Here is a 22,315-nt window from a genome sequence, read left to right as displayed (position 1 = left end):
ATAATAATAATAATAATAATAATAATAATAATCTTGTCTTTGCAGTTAATTTCTTTGATAATACTCGCGGTGATATAATATTCTATCCATAAATGTACAAGATTATTGAAAACAAGGGAGAAGAAATCGTACCAGCAGGTTGTAGGAAAACATGGAATCAAAACGACTTGAGTTCCCATTAAGAATAAATCCTGATCAGTTACACCAAAGGCGAGAACCATTCCCAATTACGCGAGGGTTGTATATATATTTTTTTAAAAAAAAATGATAAACAGGAAACACAACTTAGATTAATGATGGGAAATGAATATTACTGATTTGTGGAAAAGAATAGGGGCTGCATGTGTTCGTAAGCGAATTTTGCAAAAGTAGATGGACAAAATTAGTAACTGAATAGTTATACAATGGAGAACTTAACAATAACAGTAACAATAATTACTGATTATCGAGTATTATTCAAATAGATCTCAGATGGACCGAATACATCACTCGTGTGGAAATATTCGTAAGAGAGTGAAGTTATAGTTGGGAATGAGATCTTTGGGTAAACCAAGAAAAAATGGGAAGAGCTTAAGGGTAATTCTAGCTGACATATGATAGCGTCCAGTGGCTAATCTTTATTGCTGTGGCGATAAAGCTGCTTTCTTAAGCCATAGGATAAGGTTTGTGTAGTCATTGTTGTTATCTACAAAATTACGTACAATTCCCTATTATGAAAGATGCTATGTGTTTCAAATTGGAAATCCATAGTCCAGATAAATGAAGAAAGACGCATTCGTAAACTATTAGAAGGAATGCATTAAGTTTTTCTCTTTGTTTCTCGTATGAAGTGATCTTGTGAACAACCTTATCGACTGGCAACAATTTGTAAAGGTCCACCCACTATGGATCTATTTACATGTTTTATTTAATGTGTACATATTTTCTTCCTTGTCTCAATAGTATTCATGTGAAGAGAGAATACAGGATCTTCGAGACTAAATTTACTTTCGTTATCTTACATCTTATTTTGTCTTCTTCCCTTTACAGAGCTTTCTTTTCATCTTGGTAAGTAATTGTAGTTCAGCTGGAGTTGAAGGTATACAGAATGAGTGGATGGTCATTGCATGAGGTAGTTTTGGTGTATTGGATCTTCGGTGCAATAAAGTACATTATTGTATTGCTGTCTTGTTTTTAACAATAGCACTTTCTTTTGGCTGTAATTTGCTATTTATTCTTTTTTATTGGTTTATTTATTTATTTTACCTGAATTTAATGTAACTTTTTTTTTTTTGAAAACAACAACAACAACAAATGAGTATACACGCTCATGAAATAAGAGTATTAAATACGTTGCCATATATCGTGAGCTAAGATACGTGACTAAAAGACGATTTACATTATATGCCTGCTTACGACCAATATCGATTGCTCGTGGCCGTCCAGTGTAGGTGAATTTATTACACGAGGGCGTTAGGATAGTTACAACGCATCTACACCATAATGTAAATTTGTGGGGCATAAGTTTGCTTTGACAGTAACCTTGATCCTTACTTTCTCCAGTAGCGTTCATTCGGCAATATTTTGCTGAGTGTTTTGCGAGTTGCACATGTTGGAAATGATTGCGACGATATAAAACCCCGCTAAGTGTGTAGTGTGCGCTGTGATTTTGGTTCCTGCTGCAAAAGATAAACGTCCAGCGGACATTAATCACCGAATTGTGTCTGTTTATGGGGACGTTACGAATCACCAAAATGTAACAAAATGATTATATACTTTCCTTGGTGGTAGGACTGATGGTTCACAATGAGCGAAGAATCGGAAGGTCGTCTGATATATGGTGATCTTCAGACAGAAATTGAAAGACAAGGGTGTATGAATAGCCCGTAAGTAAATCTCAGACTAGTCATCACTGGTACCAACTTACACCTTACAAATTTACACTACGATGGATGTACGTTATATCTTTACTGTCCTGATACGCCTTATCAAGAATCTCGGCTTCTTTTGAACCGCAGGATAATTGTGTGTACGAAATTCTTGTTGTTGATTGAGGATCAAACCTGGAGTTTGAAAATAGTAATTGACGGACGCACTTTGCAATAGCTAAAACTATCTCCATTTATAAGTATTACGGTTCTCATTCGAAAGTAAATTTTGTGAAGTTGATGAGTATTTTCAGTGTATAATGAGAATTTTTTAAACAGCTTGTGTGTTTTTCCGTATATTTTTTTTTATTTCATTTATGTATTTGTTACAACCACGTAGAACTCTTTTGCATGCCTTTCAAGCAAACATCATAATGGCAATAAGAGTAGCGCACAACTTAGTCGTATGTAGTAGTTCCTTTATTCACAGTATTAGCTTACATGGAACATGATTAAAAATCTAAAACGTTGCCACACCAATAAGTTAGAAATTCTGCTTCACAAGTTGGCATGGGATAGGTGCACTGTACCGAAATTATAGGCTTTATTTCCATGTTACGTAATGTAGTTTTTTTTTTTTTTTTTTTTTTTAAGTGAAAACATTTCCATAGGTTTGTATTTATTTATTTATTATTGTTTGTTAACAAAATCTTATCTTTCTGTACAAAACTTTCTAATCGCGGGCGAGTTGTACATACCTAGAATTAAAATTGAAAAATAGAAGGAAATTAATATATTTTTAGACATTATTTTGATAATGGACGAAAGTACATGAATTTTATTTTATGTTTTCAAATTTGGAAAATTACTTTACTAGTTTGAGTGAAGTTCCATATAGTATTTAGATTTTACTTCAAGCTAATTTTCAGTCTTTCCGTAGATTACTTACTTTCGAAGTACCTGATCCTAGGTTCAAACTCAGATAGGAAAACAGGGCCTCGCACAAAATCCAAGTAGGGCTTTATATCTCACTTTAATAGTAAAGTTTCGTCTTTTACTAGAGACATCACATCGCATCGCATAGCGATATTTTTTCATAAGTTTTCGGTAGGAATGAATGCAGAACTTAATTAGATATACTGTATTTCGCACGCATAGTTTATTTGATAATTAAACTCGCTGCTATACACGAGGGAAAGTAAAATGTTCGAGATATTTGTTGCTGTAGAGGTAGTATTGTTTAGCCTTTTAGGTATTGGCAGAGAAACGACACATTTTCACATAACAGCTGTAATGTGCGTTTGGAAGATGTATCTCGTTTAGTTCAATTGTATCAACAGAGTTAGGACTTTGAGTCAGTTTTCAAGGAAAAAGGGAAGGGAAACCAGTAAATTAAGGTGAGAAAAGGAGGAGAAAAAGTGCTACTTTCCTCTGCTATTTTGACAACTGCTTTTTTTACCTACCACGTACATCTTTGTAAAATATTAAATATACTACATTCCTGTATTAGTTGTCACCACAAGAAGGAAAATGAAGCAGCATACTCGACAATATTAAGCATCTCTAAGTTATTAAATGTAACTTCGAATCTAAGATGCTAAAGCTTCTTTTTACATCCAGAGATACCGCGAAGGAAAACTTCATATTGGCAGCTCCGTAGATGTTGCAAATTCAACAACATTCGGATACTTCTTAAGATTAATTTCAAGATTTTCTTTGGCAGAACTATTTAACTGTTGTCTTGTATGTATAACCAAGTGTTATTTCACTAAGAATTGTTGTTCCAAGTTAATAATGGCAGCCATCTATTTGTAACTGCACATAGAAACACAATTCTGTCTACAAACCATAAATCTTGTCTGGCCTTCCCGCTGGTCTAGTGACTAGTGCGTGTACCTTTGGTGCACGTGGTCCTGGGTTCGATTCCCGATGGGAGAGCACAAATATTTATTTCATAAGAAGTTTGTGCATCTTGGAAATTGCATCTGAGTCGTTCAAATTGAGAGAAAACACAAACTTCTTGATGTCAAAAAATTGTTGCTTAAAAAACAACACACACAATCCACGGAAATTTAGAAAAAAGGTTTTGAAAGTATCAGTAAAAGGAAAGGAAACGGGAGGATTGGGTGCAGATTAAGGGGTTAAGGAGCCAAAAATTGAAGAAAGTGGATGGAAAAATATTCCCAGCTGGAAGCAACATTTCACACAAAGCATTTGCGTAGAGAAAAAGTTAACACCTTAAAATCCTAATCCTAGTTATCAGATTTTTTTTTCTGATGGTAATTGACACCAGGAATAAGTCAATTAAGAAAAAGAAAAAAAAAGAAAGGAAGAAAAAATCAGAAGTGGGAGAGTTCTAGAATCAGTTAGTTTTAACTTACGTATTTTATTGATGAACAATCTGATTGAAAGATTGAATATTTGAAAAAAAAAAAAAAAAAAGTACTTTGCAGGGGAAATACTGAAAAAAATAAATTTTGAAATCTGTTAACAATGACCACCTTGTTCCAAATATAGAGGACTGGACTTTTTAGAGATCTTTATACTGGCTGTTGAACGTCATATAAATTTCTGATTTGCTTACTAATCATTTTTTTTTTCTTGAAGTTATCCTCTATCTTAATAATTACTAAATTTTCCGATTTGACTAGAATACTTGTCACATGCAGTGGTGGTGTTTGCTTCAGGCTGATCTTAATTTCAGCTCGAAAATTAAAAAATGCATCTTTCATTTTTTGGCCTGCTAGCTTACGCCTATTCATTGTCAACATTTATTATTAATATTGTAATAAAACGTTTGTAAAGATTAGATTAACTGCATGTTTATTATCGTGCTTGTATAGTAATTGCTGTAAAACTGATCTTTGACAATTAATGTATTTTGCGTATTTGCATTATCACTGAGATGCATGGGCGAATCTCTGTATATATTAACAAAAAATAGATTTAAGTTAATAGAAACCGTATTGTAGTGCACAAGGCTCACCGAGAAGAACTGGAATGCGTGCTACAAATTTTGGAGAAGGTGTTGGTGCTGTTACCTGAGCTCCTGTCGCAGAGATGGCAGTCTCACAGTCTTACACGGATTATGAGGAAACTTTTGCATCCAGGAAACTCATGGAAGTTACATCGTGAAGCTATGAGGTAAAGTTTTGTTAATTGCTAATTGGTTTGATAGGATGAGTATTAAACATTAATTAAGTTCTGCTTACCAAAAACACCCAGAATACACTTTATCGCGAACGTTTCGGCAAAAAGTTATTACGTATACTTTCAGAAAACTAACGTCACTGTAGATGACTCTTTTCTTTATAGAAAACTTACACGTTTCCAGTGGTAATGTTTCAATGAAATTCTTCTTGTACCTCTATATCTCGTATTCCTGTCCTGTACCTAGGGTTGTTATCTTTTCGTAAACTTAAAGCAGGACACACTCTCATCGAACATGTTGAGATCGCCTGTTCCTCAGACCCAAATTTATGCACGGAACAATCTATTAAGACTAATTGAAAGAAATACATACGCGTACATTCATGAATGAAAATTACAGTAAAAATTTAAAACAAAAACACACGAAACAGAAAACTCGTAACGTCAGCTCGTTGAATAGAAATCGAACAGAAATTTTGAACCATTAAACCGGTACAAACAAGAATAACTTCTTTGGCGATGATTTCACTACTTGCAACCCGAGAAATTGTAGCGATAGAACTATATCAATATCTCGATAGTCGTAAGTACACATCGTACACAGAAATTAACTAATGTTTCATGTATATTTTGTAAGTGTTGCGGATAATTTGGCGTGCAGTCATATAATGCGTCGATCTTAAGTGTAATTCGGGATAACGAAAATTTTCTGATCCCGCCTAATTCGGAACAAGTGGCGATATCTGGCGATTGATTACCAACGAAACATTGATTTGAAGCCTTACTTGTTTGACCTGTGCTTTTTTTTTTTTTTTTTTTCACTGATAAATGTACTTGAGGAGGGGATGAAGAAAAATGACAAAATTTAAAAATATGTCTTGAAAACCTCGATATCTTCTGGCCCATAAATTTGAAATATTATTGACGAGATTCGTGCTGTGGATAGCAGTAGCCTTTTGCCGTAATGTTCGCGGTAGAAGTATATTTTGGGTGTTTCAGATAAGTACACTATAGTTAAGGTTTTATTAACAGTGCAGCTACACACTGGAATTTGTAGAATCTCCAACCACATTTTAAATTTATATTATCAGTTAATTTTACAAACCTGATGAACGATTAATGTAAATTCAGTTCCCAGTCTCAGCTTCCGAAAATATTATCTATAATTTCTTTATGTGCTAATTTTTTTTCAAATGTATGCTGTAATATTGCGAGTGGTAATATAACGCAACTAGAAGTTTCTAATAAATAATCATTACAGTACAATTGGGTTTATTTGGAATCGAGTACAAATGATAGACGTATTTTGCAATCCTCTGCACTACAAATTCACTTGTCCTTAAAAAAAAAAAAACCTACCGGTACTTATCATCATCCTACATGAAGATACATTTCAGTCACACAGTTGTGTTAATTACTTCTAAGATCTTAAGTAAAAACACCCAAGTACTGCATGATCTGTTAGATATCAATGAGTAGTTCATTTTTTTAAAGGTAATTACAGGTTGATTAATTAATTAAAGTTTAATGCGGACGTCAACAGCAGGGCTGTGTGTCCATGTCAAGAAGTATCTGCAGGATTAATTATCAGTGTTAGAGGAATTTTAGCATAATGGTAATTGTTGTTGATATAAGAAAATTTGAAACAGTCATGTCCGAAAAGAAAAATCAAACGTTTACGATGTTGTTGCAAGTTTTGCTGATAGATGCTGTGAGATGTATATTGAGCATTTAAAAAGACAAAATACATCTTACGTTAACTGTTGTGTGACCGACCGGTGGGTCACTATAGTTTTGTTTTATTGGGCTTGTGACCCATCGGTGGATCACGACAATTTCACGTTTGTGCCCACGTACCACCGGTGGGTCAACTTTTTTCCAGTTTTATGTGGTAATGTAATTTTCACTTATCTATAAATCAGTCTGCTCAGATTGGTTTCCGAATTAAACACGTATTTCTTTATTAATCGTAAAAATACGTGCGATCCGCTCATGTAATTTACTCCTACACGTGTTGGCAGTCAACGTGTTAACATCTTTAACATGTTTAGACAAACGGTTTCAAGGTTCTTTGGCTCCATCCTGAGTGAGTAGTATTTCGCTATGCTGCTAAACTAATAACGTGATAAATGGCTTTCTCGTTCTTGAGAATCCCAAAATTCGAATAAAATAAAAATCAATATCATACAATCCACACTAAGTTTTGTGGGACAAACTTGATGAAATGTTCCTCTTGAGAAGTCGTTACCAGTAGAAAAGTGTTCAGCTACTGTTTGGTTTTCAGAAAATATGTATATTCCAGTCGTACTTGTGATTATTAAATATCTAATTTGCAGAAAGACTATTCTCACACACTGTTAAATATGTCACTGTTGTTGAGTGAATCTTAGTAGTACGATTTCCATAGCCAATCTGCAAAGTTTTTAATATATTTAACAGCGTATGAAACCAGTCTGTCTACGGCGAAAGTCAGTTGTCACGGAAAGACTCCGATTTCTACGAACAACAGTCCGCAGAGAACTCCATAAAATATATATGCATTGCTTCTATAACCCCTACTGACACCAGTGAATGTTCATTAATCGACTCCCAGGACCACATCAAGAGGAGTACCGAGCAATGGAAAAAAGTCATTGTCCAATGTATCGAAATTCACATTGTATACCAAACAGCACATATACGTGTAACGAACACCGTCTGAAGCCTACGCCCCAGATTGCCTTCTGCCAACCGTGAAGCATGGAGTGGTTCTGTGACACTGTGAATAACGATATCGTGGTTTTGTGCAGGGTCTGTTGTACCCTTGCGTGGACGATGACTGTACAGTCATATGTGAGCAAATTTTAGAGGACCACGTCTTCCCCATGGCTCAAACAATGTTTCACTTCTGAGGATAGCATTATATCAAAATGGTTTGGCTCGCTATCACATGACTAGGACAGTCAGCATGGTTTACGGAGCATGACCAGGAATTTTCACACGTCATCTGGATTCCACAATCGTCCAATATCGACATCATCGCCATTGTGATCTGTTTTAGAAAATGTATGTGGTCTCGTTTTCCTTCACATCATCTCGGAAGGTACTGGAGCATGTTTTGCAAGAAAAGTGGTACCACAATTTAGAACGTATATCTGTCCATTCCTTGTCTGATGCAGGCCATTTAGCACAACAAAGGTGGTCCTATACCTTACTAGAGTACGTTTGTTTTATCTTGGCACGATTCCCGCCAGTACACTTGGTTGGCTTTTAAAGTACTTTGTGCTAGCACTCACGTGAACGTTTTAATCCAATAGCCGTCTTATTGGCTTTGTCGTGTATGTGACGTTAGTTGTCAGCCAGCCCATCAAATGAGATCATTGCTATTTGGCGGGTATTCCCAGTGCTTAGTTGCCACACGCGAACAAATGGGTTACAGTGACTTGTGAGTAGTGTGGCGTTTTGCTGTCTTTCCTAGCGTATTGTAACTCGCAACTTACTGCGGCGTGGCAAGAACGCGTTGCAGACAGATCCATTCTTTAGGCCGGAAGCGTGCCAAGGTAAAACAAACGTACTGTAGAATGGCTTTCATTGTTTTTGACTTGTTCACACTATTCTGTCAAACCTCTGTATATAGGCTTTAAAATAACGAACTTTATACTTCTCTAATGAAACAGTCTGACTTCAGTATCTATATTTGAATAACGGGATTTCCTCCACATCATATTTTTATTCGTACCCTCAAAAAATAACTTTTTTCTCATATACAGAGGGTATAGTGAGTAGGTCATGCTGCTAGTTTCAGTACGTATGACAGGCTATGATTGAATGACTATATGCCTTTGTTTATTTCAATCTCTCCTATAGATGTTGGACTTGAAGAGAGGTAAATCAGTTTTTTTTCTGTGATCTGTTGTAACCTTTCAGCTGCACAAGTGTGCCAAATGCTGTAAATGAACTATATGTGAGTATTCATACCCCACCAAGTTGTTGTGGGTTAATTAAAAATTGAAGATACTTATATTTAAAGAAAATGTAGTTGTGTCTTTTCTCTTCCCCTTTTCAAATGGTGAATTAATAATCAAGTATTTTTATTAATCCCCTAGGCTTTTTCTTTTGTGGTATCAAGCACTGGGAGATAATGCCCCTGATTCCATTCATGCGCTGTTTGCCACCTTGGTTCCAGGATTTCCGTCACCATTTCCTGGAGAAGGGCTTCCATCATTATCACGTAGCTCGGTAGGAAGTTATGGAAGTTCAAGTGCAGTTTTTCATGATACAAATCAAGGTATGTATTTCAGCAGATTACTTCAGTTCTCTTTAAAATCTGTTATTTTATTACGCTTCAGGCAGTGCATTCTACTAATAGAGATCGATTAACTGAAGCAAATGCGTAAATATATAAGAAAGTAGTCCGTAATGCGACGCGTTTACTCAGTTTAATTTTCTCATTGCTGTTGTAAGTCATAGAATTTCATCAAATTGATTTCGTGAAAAGTGTATTAATTTATTGACGACCTTCTTCAGTTCGTTACCATTCAATGAAAAGATAATTTACCATGAGAACTTATAGACCGACACTGGTTTCTAAGTTTTCCCTGTGCTTACTTGTAGCCATCTTATTAATGCACGTTTGCGCGATCATCGTGGGGCAGTTGGAGAATTGTTTGAATTGAGACATGACGAACTTCAATCTACTAACCAGTGCTTTCGTCGTTTCCCATTGAGTTGAACGTGCGCTAACCTCTAAGAGTACCATGGTTTGATTGTTGTTAATGGGGACATCAGCATTGAGGGTATTCGTTACAACCCACCATGGTTTGTAGCAGCAGATACTTAAGTTCTAAGCTCAGTTACATCCTTTTATATAGCTATTCCATAGTTTCGCAGTAATCACTTGATGTACATTGGGCCATTGCTTCTATCGTGGTAGAGCTGTTTTAAAGCACATTGTGAATTTTCAGTAGCAGCTGTATAATAATATATATTCAACAGAAGTGGCCGTATAATAACATTGCTTAATATTAACCTATGCTAGGTAAAGTGTGTTTTGTAGTGACCCATCTACACATTCTTGCATCCTCGGGGTCGATTCCAGGTATAAATGATATCAGGAAAATATAACATTAAAATATATAAATCAACTAATGTATTTGTCAACATATTAACATCATTTGAAAATTTGTATTTTGTGAGTAGGTTTCATAAAGAGTTGAGATGCAAGGGCTCGGAAAAAAACCGGCTTTTTGGAAAAAAAACTCGGTTTTTTCTGCTTCGCTTTTTTGCTTGGGAAATTTTGGGCTTTTTTGAAAATTCTGCTTTAAATTGATAAACCAGATTTTGTTTCGCCTCTCTACAACACAAAAAGTCATTTAATTAGTGGTTGATGCCGATAATAATATAAAACCTCGAAAATAAACCATGAATTTCGAAAAGATGTTTCAAACAGTTTTACTTCTCAACATATTTACATTATGAATTCCAAAGGATTAACCAATGTATAAAAGTAAGCAGGGTTGGCAAGAGCCATGGTTGTTTTTGAAAATGCCAAAAACCCGTTTTTTGGGGGGAGTTTAAACTAGGCTTTTTTTGGTTTAAACCAGGTTTTTTTGGGTTTAGATATTTTGCTTTATGTATTTATATTACATATTGACAGAAATAAGTTTGTTTCGCCTTGGTGTTATTATGCAACAACGGGGTTATGCTGGAAGAGGTCACATAAGCTTAAAGAAGTCCGGTCAGTAAATTTCTTAAATTGAGAAACTCCCGCTCTAGCCATCGGGAAAATCCCGTCATTACTCTAAATGTAAAACAATAACGGAGAAAATCCTGTTATTGCTTTGCATGTAAAATTTAAAGGTCAACGTATCATAATCAGTACGCTAAAACTGAGGTATTAAATTACAAATTTAGTGCGTACATATCATTGAAAGTACAATCCAAGCTAATGTTGGAAGCTACGTAGGCAATCGATAAATTTTGTCAATTTATATCAGTATATTTAAGCAACCTTGGCTTCTTTATAAAACAACAGGCATTCAGGCATGCAGAAATATACAATTTACTTTCGTTTCGTATGTTCAAGCTTAACATCCTTACGTAATACCGAGGTTATCAAGGAGAAGACTTTCGCTTAAAGTGACATCCGAGCCGCTACTTTGTTTACGCATGAAAGAAGGGTTGTGGTTCGACCGAGAATTGAACATGGGACACCTTGATTAAAAGGTGAAAAGGAAATAAAACTAATGCAGATGGTTTGATGTATGGAAACGTCACCATGAAGTTCACATGATTCGCATTTTTCGTACCTTTTATTTTTTTTTCGGTTTAAACCAGTTGTTTATTTAAAAAAAAGAAAAAAAACAGCTGGTGTAAACCAGCCAACCCTAAAAGTAAATACTTCTTTAAAAAAAATACTCAAATAAGTAGCAAAATTCTATGTAGTATTTTTACTTCAAAATATTCCATACCCTCTTTTTGGAACAAAATAAAATTAAAATAAAACATAAGAAAAATACTTAGATTTATATGATACACTTAAAGGCTGCACACCTAGAGCTTTTGGTTTTGTATATTCTTGAAATTCTATAGTTTTATATAAGCACCATCACGGTTTATTCAGTCCTCAAGTTTTCTGTATTTTTAACAAGAGGGATTGTACATGAAGGGTGTGAGATAAGAACATGATAACCCGTAATTTTACTACTTTAAGAAATTAGAAATTTTCTGCTGCACAATCCATTTTGAAAGTCGGAAAGCTGATTTTTCACATAAGTCTATACATGAGGGATTAAACGAAGCGGTATGCGTTGCTGCCTATCTGATGCTGCGTAACTCAGCAACTGAAAATTTGTTAGTTACCATGTTCTTGGCTCACACCCTTCATATCATTACGGAACTCTCCCCACCCCACCAACACACACACAAAAAAAGGACTACGGAATATATTTAAGTTAAGATAAATACAACTGCACAACAAACATGATTGACTGGAGCTTTTGCGCTTCTATCGAGAAGTCCGGAATTCAACTCAACATTCGACCATTCTGACAAAACTTTTCTTCATTCCATCTATGAAGTAGAAATAGTGCGTGTACTGTGAGTTGGCTGACTTCATTTCTTATTGTTTTTAAATCGTTATTATTACTAATTACCAGCAGTGACGGTTTTGCGAGGGGGGCGGTCTTTCGGACTGAAGCCTGTTCCCCAAAATTACGGATTGTCTAAAACAAACGAAATATCTATTAGTTATGCCTTTACTCATAAACTTTAAGCTGCCGTCAAATAAAAATTACGAATGTTTAGAAAAACTAAACATTAGTAAGAAAAAAACCCTCCCAAAATACTTTTCTAAATCCGCCACTGATACTCAGTATAAAATGATCTTCAAGGTTGTATCCGGAAGATTATCGCTAAATATATCAACGAAACGAAATACAGTATTAGTTATGCCTGTACTCACAAATTTCAAGCTCCTCCCAAATAAAATTAGGAGATTCTAGAAAATGAAACAATCAGAGAAACCCGTCCCAAAGTACGTTTCTAAATCCGCTACTGATTATTTGTATAAAGTATTCAAGGTTGTATCCGGAAAATTATTGCTAAATCGTTGCACAGCTACAGTATAACAGAAATGTGGAAGTACGGTTAGACGGATATATTGAAAAACGTACGCTTTGACGGATATATAGAAAAACGTAAGTTTAACTTCTGCGTTAGAAGCTAGAGTACTAAGCTCTTAGAAATGAAACAGACGACAAACTGAAATGATATCGAGGAGAAATATATCGATAACTCAAAAGTTAAAATAAAGTTAAATAGCCTCTAAAATTGCCCTCAAATACTACATTCTTCATGTTAGCTTTAATTCTTAAAACATGTGCTCCATCCATCTTGATGGTGAATTTTAGAGCGAAATATGGCATTTAGGTCATGGAATTCTTATCTAAGTATAGAATATACTATAAGAAAGCTATTTAGATAGAAAAATCATGAAAATGAAAAAAGCCAAAATTTCCAAAATTCTCGTTTTTTTTCCCAAAAAAGCCGGCTTTTTATGTGAAAAAAACCATCGATTCAAAAAAGCTGGCTTTTTTGCATCTCTAATAAAGAGTAATTTAAAATATCAAATATTTTGGTATTTTTGATAATATTTGTGTCACCTTAAATGATATTAGACGCACCTTTAAAATTTCAATGAGAATTATATTTATTTTCATTATTTGTCATATTTAATTAATGCTGCAGCAAACATCAGCTTACAGTAAACGAATGCTTATTTTTGTAGGTGTGGTATCCCCTGTAGAAATTCAACCACTGCTCCCTCCTCAAAGCGGAGAAAAGCAGCCTGATGATCCAACACGTTATTTCCTGGATTGTCTACTTGAGTTCATGGTTTCCCAGGTACTTATGACATTATTATTATTATTATTATTATTATTATTATTATTATTATTATTATTATGAGAGTTGCACTTATTTATTATTTCTTATATATGTATATATCTTTATGAAGGCTGATGGAAAGTACCAATTTTGAATAATATTCATAAAGTGAAGTTCTGTATTACAATCGAAATTTCAACTAAGTAATTTGTACCATTTTGCAGTTTATTTATAATGTTAAGGACTTTAAAAAATCTAGTAGTACAACTTGGTATATCATCATCAAAACTGTAGCAGATTAAGTACAATAATTTGTTAACTCTAAATATATAACGTGTAATGGTATTCGCCATGTTTCATGGCTAAATTTTACCTTTGTGTTGCTGATTAACACGTAAGAAGTTAAAATTAACTAAACTACAAGGCAACAAATAAAACGGTAAATATTCTTGTATATTTTAGTGTAATATAGCGTTTCAGCACAGTTTTTAAGAATAGGTTTTCAGAAAGTTAATGCAGATATATATATATATTCTTTTTTTTTTATTTTCAGATTACAAGAATTGAATGGAGGGACAAAAGTTCCAAACAGCAAAAGTGCTTTATGTTTTTATTTGAAAGATTCAAAATGTATTATTTGCCTCACATATTTCCCCAGTTTTCTTACAACACAAGTTTATACAAGCCAGTATTAGGTATGTATTTATATGTGTAACTGAGATGTATCTTTATATGGTTTTGAAATGTTATCTTGAGAGCTATTACAGGAATTCGTGTTGGACCTGTTTTTCTTTTAGATAGTACGTTGTTTTTATTAGAAATACTGAGCATACAGAAGTTTTTTTTTTTTTTTTTTTCCGGAAAATTCATATTTTTTTCAGTATTTTCCTCGTAAATAATGTTATCAGTTTTGAATGTGAGATCCAGTAGGAGTATGATATCATAGATATCATCAGCTGAGGTTCACGTCTTAAATGCAGTATTCAGATGAAACATTGGATTTCAAATAATGTATTAATGAATTCTCCATGAAATCTTTGCTTCTGGGAAACACAGCTTTTAACTTGTTATTTATGTGTATTACGTAAAACTTAGGAAGAGAACGTGATTCGGCAAAGGACGCCGTTTTGACTTGTGACATGTGAGAGAACAGATTTTATTAGTAACTGATACAACCACAAAGTTTGGCAGTCATCTGGTGATTGCAAAGCCTGAGTGTCACGGGTCCGTATCTCGTTTAGGTCATGGATGCCATGTATTGCCCTTTCACCATTCTTTTTATTATCATCATCATTCATTTCTCATAATCTTCTTTAGCTTATGCATGTATGCAAACTTTAAATGTATCTAGGCGAATATAGTTGTCACACTATCGTGCGGTGAAAGAAGGCTATTTTATGACAGTTGGACAGAAAACGTTGTGCTAGTAGGCGCTGTTGCCTAAAGTTCTGAGACACTGGAGATAAAGCAACTTTGACAACAAACTTATTTAACAAGTCGTAATTCTATAATGTTAGTGTCAAGATAATTTGTAGCATATAATTTCCTAATAATTTGGAATATTTGTCAGAAAAGTCAACGTTCAACTACTAGCAACAGCACGGTGAGTGACCCTGGATGTCTAGAAACGATGTGAAAGAATGCTACATTGATTAGCGAACGACTTTCCTCTTGGTTTTGTATACAGCAAGTTATCTATCAGACCCAGCACTACTTAAATGCAAAATATGGGTTAGACGAAGGTTTGAATGGATCACAGAAACTGTTTTGTGTTCTTTTACCAAACAGCAGACACAAGCAACCATAGTTTCCCACATCTTATACACTCAGAGTGGGTACTCATTTGAATTATTTCTTTAAAATCCGTTACCGTAAAACATTTCGACGGTTCCAACATTATCTGAAGAAGACCACTGCCGTCCCACATTTAATTGTGTTGTGTGTTTTACCTCCACCAGTTATAGGTAAAAGTTTGTTGTTCATGCACTTTTTGTAAATCTTGTAAATTCAATTCCTCGCAACATATGTAAGTATTTCTTTGACTTGAATGTATGAGCTTACAACGTGATATGCAGTTCCTATAGAGCGCAGATGTGTTTTCGTAAAATAATAATATAACCCCCTTTGTGTTATTCGTAAAGATAAAGGTCTTGATGTTCTTTGTTGTTGATAAATTGTAATTTTTCTCCAGAACGAAAACAGATTTGCAAAGCGTGTAGTTAAATTCCTAGTAATAGACCTTTGACGTTATTTAAGAAAAGTATCGTAGAAACGCTAAGTGTAAAATAGAGCATGGTAGCTTAGCGATTGACACTCACATCTGGTGCGAAATATTCTTTGTTCCATTACAAGCTATGTGAACTTCCAGTGAACAGTATCATACTTATTGTTTGTCTCTGAGTTTCCGACTATTTGCGTACAACAGTTACTTCGTTTATTTACATGATTCCGTTATGCTACAGAGCATACCTGCGAGACATTAAACAGAGGAAAGATTCATTTTAAATTGTGACTTAAAACAAATTCCTGTGATGTCAAGTACAACTAATGAACTTTAATATTAATATAAGAGATTTTCTTTCTTACAATTCAGATGGAAAAAAAAGTTACTTGTTTTAAGATTAATTTGTTTTATTAGGTTATTCATTTCGATTTTGTTCGATTTTGTAAGTGTATGTGCTACATTTTCTCTAAATTATGTATTTAAAATTGAAACAATTTAATTGAGTTATTCTTCGTAGACTTTCCGGAGTTAAGGAGATTTGTTCCAAATCACGTTGAAACATCAGATGGAAAAAGGAAACAGGATCCGTTTATGATCTGCAGAGTCGTAGTGATAAAATGGGTTGCCCAATTTACACATATCACCAAAAAGGGAGAACCTCCTTATATACAAACTCACTCAACTAGGTAAGATACAATTTCCGTCTTTTAGTAATTACTGTATTTTTCGTAGTAACTTACAAGAGCTGAATAAAAAGTGGTGACAACACTTATAATTCGTGCGTACCTGGCTTTCTTGGCAGAGCAAATACCAGTCATGTTGCTTCAATTATAATCGTCCGCCTTGCCTACAACTTTCTGTCACACTTATTGAAGGCGTTGTATAACATCAAAATGCCAGTCTTTTTGATGTTCCTAGAGCCCGCGCTGTGACACTACTGATAGCTTCTCTTGTGTTGTAATGCTTTTCACGAAGTGAAAAAATCGTAATCGCACAGACTTATCCAGGATGTTCGAATACCTTCTGTTGCCAGGTACATAGGATTGTCAGCTGTGTGGCACACATTGTCGTCAACAAATGCCGTCGCTTTCTCCTGAGTCGTCGGGACGAAGGCGCTGTTGCAAATAATTGGAATAGTAGGCTACATCGACCGTCTACTCGTGACATACAGAATGATGCAGAAGTATCCGCTGGATATTGTGTGCCACATGAAGAATTGCCTTCGTAGCAGCACCTTGGGCAGGACACACCATCTTTGAACGAGAAGACCCAGGATGCTTCCACTCATTGGACTGCTATTTCAAGCGTGGTTCACGAGCGAGCTCAGGTTTCGTTCATAGTGACAGGTCATCCATCTTCTCTGTCGAAGCTGTGCAGCACCTTCTGTGAAGTTGTATAGCGTTGCCATTTTTGCATCTCGATGATCTGAAGATGTGCAGGTTGTGAACGAAGATTTTGTGGCATACGTATGCATTCGCTACTAACGCATGCGCAGTCCCTCAACGATCCAGCTCCATAGGGAAAAAAGGAGTTGAATTGTGTAGCTATCAGTTTAAGGTTGTCCTGAACAGCATCTCTGCCTATCCAAAATAGTTCCACCCGATCGGTACGGTCAATACATGATTCACATATTTCTGTGCAGTTCGAGCATGTACGAGTTCAATTTTAATCCACACATGCTATTCCACTTTCACAAACATAGCGTTAAGTCACATGGAATGTACCCTGTACTTCACAGTAGTACGGTATTTAATTGAATAAGACAATTTGACAACAGTGTTGTCATTTCTTTTTATCCAGTCTGTGAACGAATAACAAAAGAATTACAAATTTGTGAACAATAATAAAAATGAAGATGAATTGCTGTATATATTGAATTCCACTGAGAGGAAATATATTTAAAAATAGTGGCTAATTAAGCTTAATATGGAACATGTGAAGTTTATATATGAAATGTTTTATAAGAAGCAGTTTGATTTCCATGTTGAGTGTTTGATATCCATTCCTTTATTTTAATCACTGATTGCCGTCTCTCTCACATACAATAGACAAGCTTATAATTGTTAAGACATTCTGACATCTACGGTGTAAAAAATCTTTAGCTCTTCTGCAAAAATCAGGAAAAAATTTAGCATTTCAGAGTTGTTTTTGACTGACAATGAAGACTTTGATGTTAATATTCTCAATTTTGTTTAAAATTAATAAAGAGTTTCTTTTTTAAATAATTAATTAAATTAAATTAAATTAAAAGAAGCAGTTTAAACCGTCTTTGCTTATCGTTTAAGTTTATTATTTTAGTTTAATTGAAAGTTAGGCTAGTAATAGCGGGTAGCACCACTAGAAAATAGACAACGTTTAGAAACGTAAACTAATAAGAAGGTTATTTTCATACCTCTGTTGAATGGAGATGTTAGTTTTTGAAAACAAGCTTTTCAGATAAACAACAGTTGCTAATAACAACGTAAAAGGAAACGAAGACATTAAAAAAGTTAATCCCTTGAGTACTAGTTACATTCATGTGGATGTCATTAAAATGTATCTCTTGTTAAGGATCGTATTAATCCTGGAGATGCTGAAATTTGCTAGTGGATGCAAGGCAAGACTTAAGATCTTTAGTTCTGCTATTTCTCCGTAGGTGACAGGACATTACTGACAGAAAAGACAAAAAAAAAAAAAAAAAAAAAATAAAATAAAATAAAAAAAATAAAAAAGTGTGTTGTCTCAGTAGATGGCAGGCCTAAGGGAACATTCAATTACAACACACATGTGTTTGTTTTGACAATAAAGAATTAGCAACTTTGAGATCGGAAAAGAAAAAGCTTTGCCTTTGATCTCCAGTCAGTGTTGCCAACCTGAAGCAGCATAAAATACCTTCAGAACATCAGAATTTCCCTTTTTCACTCCAAATATTCCACAATGCAAACCATTGTTTTTATCAGTAATGTGAATACTCTCCTCACGCGCGCACAATAACTATGTCCTATATACAGGTCTAAATAGTCTTTTAACAGTAAATGAAACCGGTATTACAGCACATATATAGGAAAATGACACCTGGAACGCAAGGAGTTAATTATGACAAATTACATACAGTTTTTCATTTTTTTAAAAGTCGAATCTTAGTAATTTATCTGCCATCGATTAAATTGTTACTTAACTACAATTTAATATGAAAGTAAATATTCGAACAAATGTACGAAAACTGTAATATTTATTTCTCTCATCATGGTTGCCATGGGTAATTGTTGATTCATGCATTTGTGAGATTTGACCTACTTTAAGAAAACTTAGGTTAAGGCAAGTTTTGTTAAAAATATGCATATAGTACTTGTTTACATTTAACCTAAAATGTTCTTTAATCTATTTTTGCTTATAGAAGTAGTATGAATCCGAGGAATGCATGAATTGACAATTTGTTCACTTCCTGACAAGCACAATGAATGCTTTAATGTGTCTTTCGTACAAACTTGTCATAATTTTTCTTTACAGTGTAACGCCAAGTGAAGAAACTGATCATTCCCCAGGGACAGAGCTACGTAGAGTAAGTGTTAGCCAGGTTGGATCTAACCATGATTCGCAGATCACCTCATCATCATCTTCTGATTCGGCACACATCTCGCTAACATCTCAAATGTCTCAAATGGATGTGCCTCATCCCAGGTTGGTTAATATTTTAGTTAATGAGCTTATTGTTAATAACTAACTCATTATTAAACCTAACAATATATTCTAAGAGACGGAAGAATGAGAATAGCCAAATTTGTTATATTTTAAAGTAATAAACATATATTAAAGTGTTAGTTGCCGGTGTCGTGGGTCTGTTTTTATGGTGATTTCGTCCACTTTTTGACCTTGATTAGGAAAGGGATCAAGTAAGTTCAAATATAATTAAATAAATGAAATAGTTACCGGTATATACTATACAAGAAATATTACTTGTAAAAACTAGTTTCTCAGTTGCCGAAAGTTGGATAGTTTGCAAATATATAGTTTAACTACGATGACTAGGTCATTGACAGAATTTGAAACTAAAGTTAAATTAATATTACAAGCCACTAGTGTGGATACCAATGCAGTGTACCATTATCTTATTTGTATTAGTTATTTCAGTGTCTGACATCAAATCATCGTAGACGGGTTATAATAGGGCTGACCATTAAACTATGGATATAGGTTATACCACAACAAATCAAGAAGCAGAAACAGATTACAGATCGCAAAAGCTTACAAAAATATTTCTCATGTACTCTCTATATATATTTCCACTAGCGTTCGGCAACCAGACATCCGCATTTACTCGGCGTACGGCCTCGCACTTCTCATATCCCTAATATATTTCTAATCTTAAGGGATTTAGGGCAAATATCAAAACGGTGAAGCAAGTCCACAAACCGAATTTCATGCATGTTAAACGAGATTCCGAGATATGGAAATCTTATTATAATTCTTGCCTCTTTTCTCCTCATTTTTTCTTCCCTTCTAGGTCAATTATCAAAAAATGCTGAAAGACGTGTCTAAACATTTTAGATGAGAAGTCCATATATTAAATTTCATGTCTATAACATTCAGAAATTCCGAAATGTGGGCATTTTAAGATAATTGCTACCTCCCTTGCTCCCCGTTCCCCGTCGAATTTCCGAAAATCCTTCCTTAGTGGAACCTTACATCACAAATTCTATGCCCTATCCAAATTTCAAGTATCTAGCTTAAGCGGTTTGGCCTGGGCGTTGATCAATCAGTTAGTTAGAAGCTCTTTTATATATATTAATTCATTAATTAATTGTTTGTTTACTAAAGTTTAGCTTCCCATTTCAGCACCGAGCTTGCATGAGATGTGAACCTGTAATTTCAAATGGAATCCGAACCGCTATAGTGCGTTCAAAATTTTCAAGGCTTTTCTACCTGGAATCGAACCTGGGATCCCTTTCACCAAAATCACTCGTGCTAAGTACTAAAGTAGCGGAGATATAATTTAATTATTTATCCATAAACTTACTTGTTTTATTTTCTTAACCAACTTGCATTTTAAAACTAAAAGCGAAGGGGATTAAAAATAATATGAATATTAAACATTTTAACATCTCATTCTGACAAAGTCCATTCGCCAGAACAGACTTAGGGGAGGTAACATCGAAGTTTTTAAATTTGTTACATTTTACATTACTTAATGGTATGAGAAAACTAAAATTACATTTCTTAATTGTACATCTTAGAAATATTCGAATTGTGAAAGAATTTTATTAATGCAAAATTTAGCATTCTTAGAATTAAGAAAATCACGGACATTAAATACGCGTAGAAATATTTTTCCACGTAAGTCTTGTATGCATTTTGTCTGTAGTAATTCTGAATACATGTTTTCCTTTGTCAGCTGTCGTTTCTATTAGGTGTACAACTTTGCTTCCGCCGCTTTCCAATAGATGGGTCTAGCGGTAAGTAGGGATGGAAATAAACAGATGTGAACGTTATACTAAAAGCTTAGATATTTGTCAACATAACCCATGGAAACATTAGTCTATTTGTATTCGCATCATAAAATTATTCTCGATTGAAAATGTTGGTTTACGAGCCGAATTCTCGTAATTTGCGGGAGGTTTTAATGTTCTGCTTCAATATGAAGAAATCTGCGGCGAAGGCACATGGAATGCTCTCAGATACTTACGGCGATCTCGCTGTTAGCGGAAGAACGTGTGAGTGGTTTCAACGCTTCAAGAACGGTGATTTTGACATCGAAGAGCGGCATGGCGGTGGAAGAGAGAAGGTTTTCAAAGATGCAAAATTGGAGGATTACTTCTTGAAGACTCGTGTCAAACGCGAGAAGAATGGTCAGGATCATTAGATGTGACTCAACGTGCAATTTCAAAACGTCTCAAAACCATGAGAATGATTCAGAAACAAGGCAATTGGGTATCGTACGAGCTGAAGCCGAGAGATATTAAACGGCGTTTGTTTGCTTGTGAACAGCTGCTCGAAAGGCAAAGGCGGAAGGGATTGTAGCATCGCGTTGTGACTGGAGACGAAAAATGAGTTCGTTACGATAAGCTCAAAATAATGGGGGCTTCCCGGCCATGCTTCTACGTCGACGGCCAAACCGAATATTCACATCCAATGTCATGCTCTGTATTTGGTGACACCAGCTCGGCGTAATGTACAGTATTATGAGCTGCTAAAACGACCGTAACGATCACAGGCGATCTGTATCGAAAGCAATTAATACGTTTAAGCCGGGAATTGAAAGACAAACGGCCGTAATACAACGAGAGACACGATAAAGTGATTGTGCAGCATAACAATGTTTACCTCATGTCACAACATCGGTCAAAACATACTTGAAAACGTTGAAATGGGACGCTCTGCCCCATCCGCCGTATTCTCCAGACATTGCTTCCTCTATCGCTTGTTTCGATCATTGGCACACAGTCTAATCAGCACTTACGTTCTTAGGGAGAAGTCAAAAATTGGATCGGTGTGTGGCTTACCTCAAAATATGAGAATTTTTTTTCGACGCGGGATTCGTATGGAGCGCGAAAGATGGGAGAAAGTAGTGGCCAGTGATGGATAATATTTTGAATCGTAAATGTATGACTAGTTTATATAACAAAGCGTCGAATGTCGAAAAAATAATAATAATAAAAAAAAAAAAAAAAAAACGACGGAAGCAAAGTTGTACGCCTAATAGGTTGTATGACCTATATCTGAAGGAAGAAGAATTGGGGCGGGGGAAGAAAAT

At 34.9% G+C, this 22,315-nt stretch overlaps 1 protein-coding gene across 6 annotated transcripts in view; it reads left to right on the top strand.

Moving 5' to 3' along the window:
* Window positions 1-22,315, top strand: part of LOC145664022 (ral GTPase-activating protein subunit alpha-1) — a 200,320-nt gene that overhangs the window by 70,661 nt on the left and 107,344 nt on the right. For 5 of the 6 annotated variants that reach the window (XM_081730316.1, XM_081730318.1, XM_081730313.1 and 2 more), the window contains exons 3-9: window positions 1,030-1,047; window positions 4,820-4,991; window positions 9,083-9,264; window positions 13,264-13,379; window positions 13,915-14,056; window positions 16,103-16,271; window positions 19,075-19,245. In XM_081730316.1, the coding sequence (XP_081586442.1) occupies window positions 1,030-1,047; window positions 4,820-4,991; window positions 9,083-9,264; window positions 13,264-13,379; window positions 13,915-14,056; window positions 16,103-16,271; window positions 19,075-19,245 (970 nt within the window). The remainder of the gene's footprint in view (window positions 1-1,029; window positions 1,048-4,819; window positions 4,992-9,082; window positions 9,265-13,263; window positions 13,380-13,914; window positions 14,057-16,102; window positions 16,272-19,074; window positions 19,246-22,315) is intronic. The other variant, XM_081730314.1, reaches the window with a different exon arrangement.

The sequence above is a fragment of the Thermobia domestica genome, chromosome 11 (genome assembly GCF_964235325.1).
Source record: "Thermobia domestica chromosome 11, izTheDome1.hap1.1, whole genome shotgun sequence".
NCBI classification, from domain to species: Eukaryota; Metazoa; Arthropoda; class Insecta; order Zygentoma; family Lepismatidae; genus Thermobia; species Thermobia domestica.
Note: the sequence above shows the minus strand (reverse complement) of the source record. Positions and strands in the feature narration are given on the sequence as shown.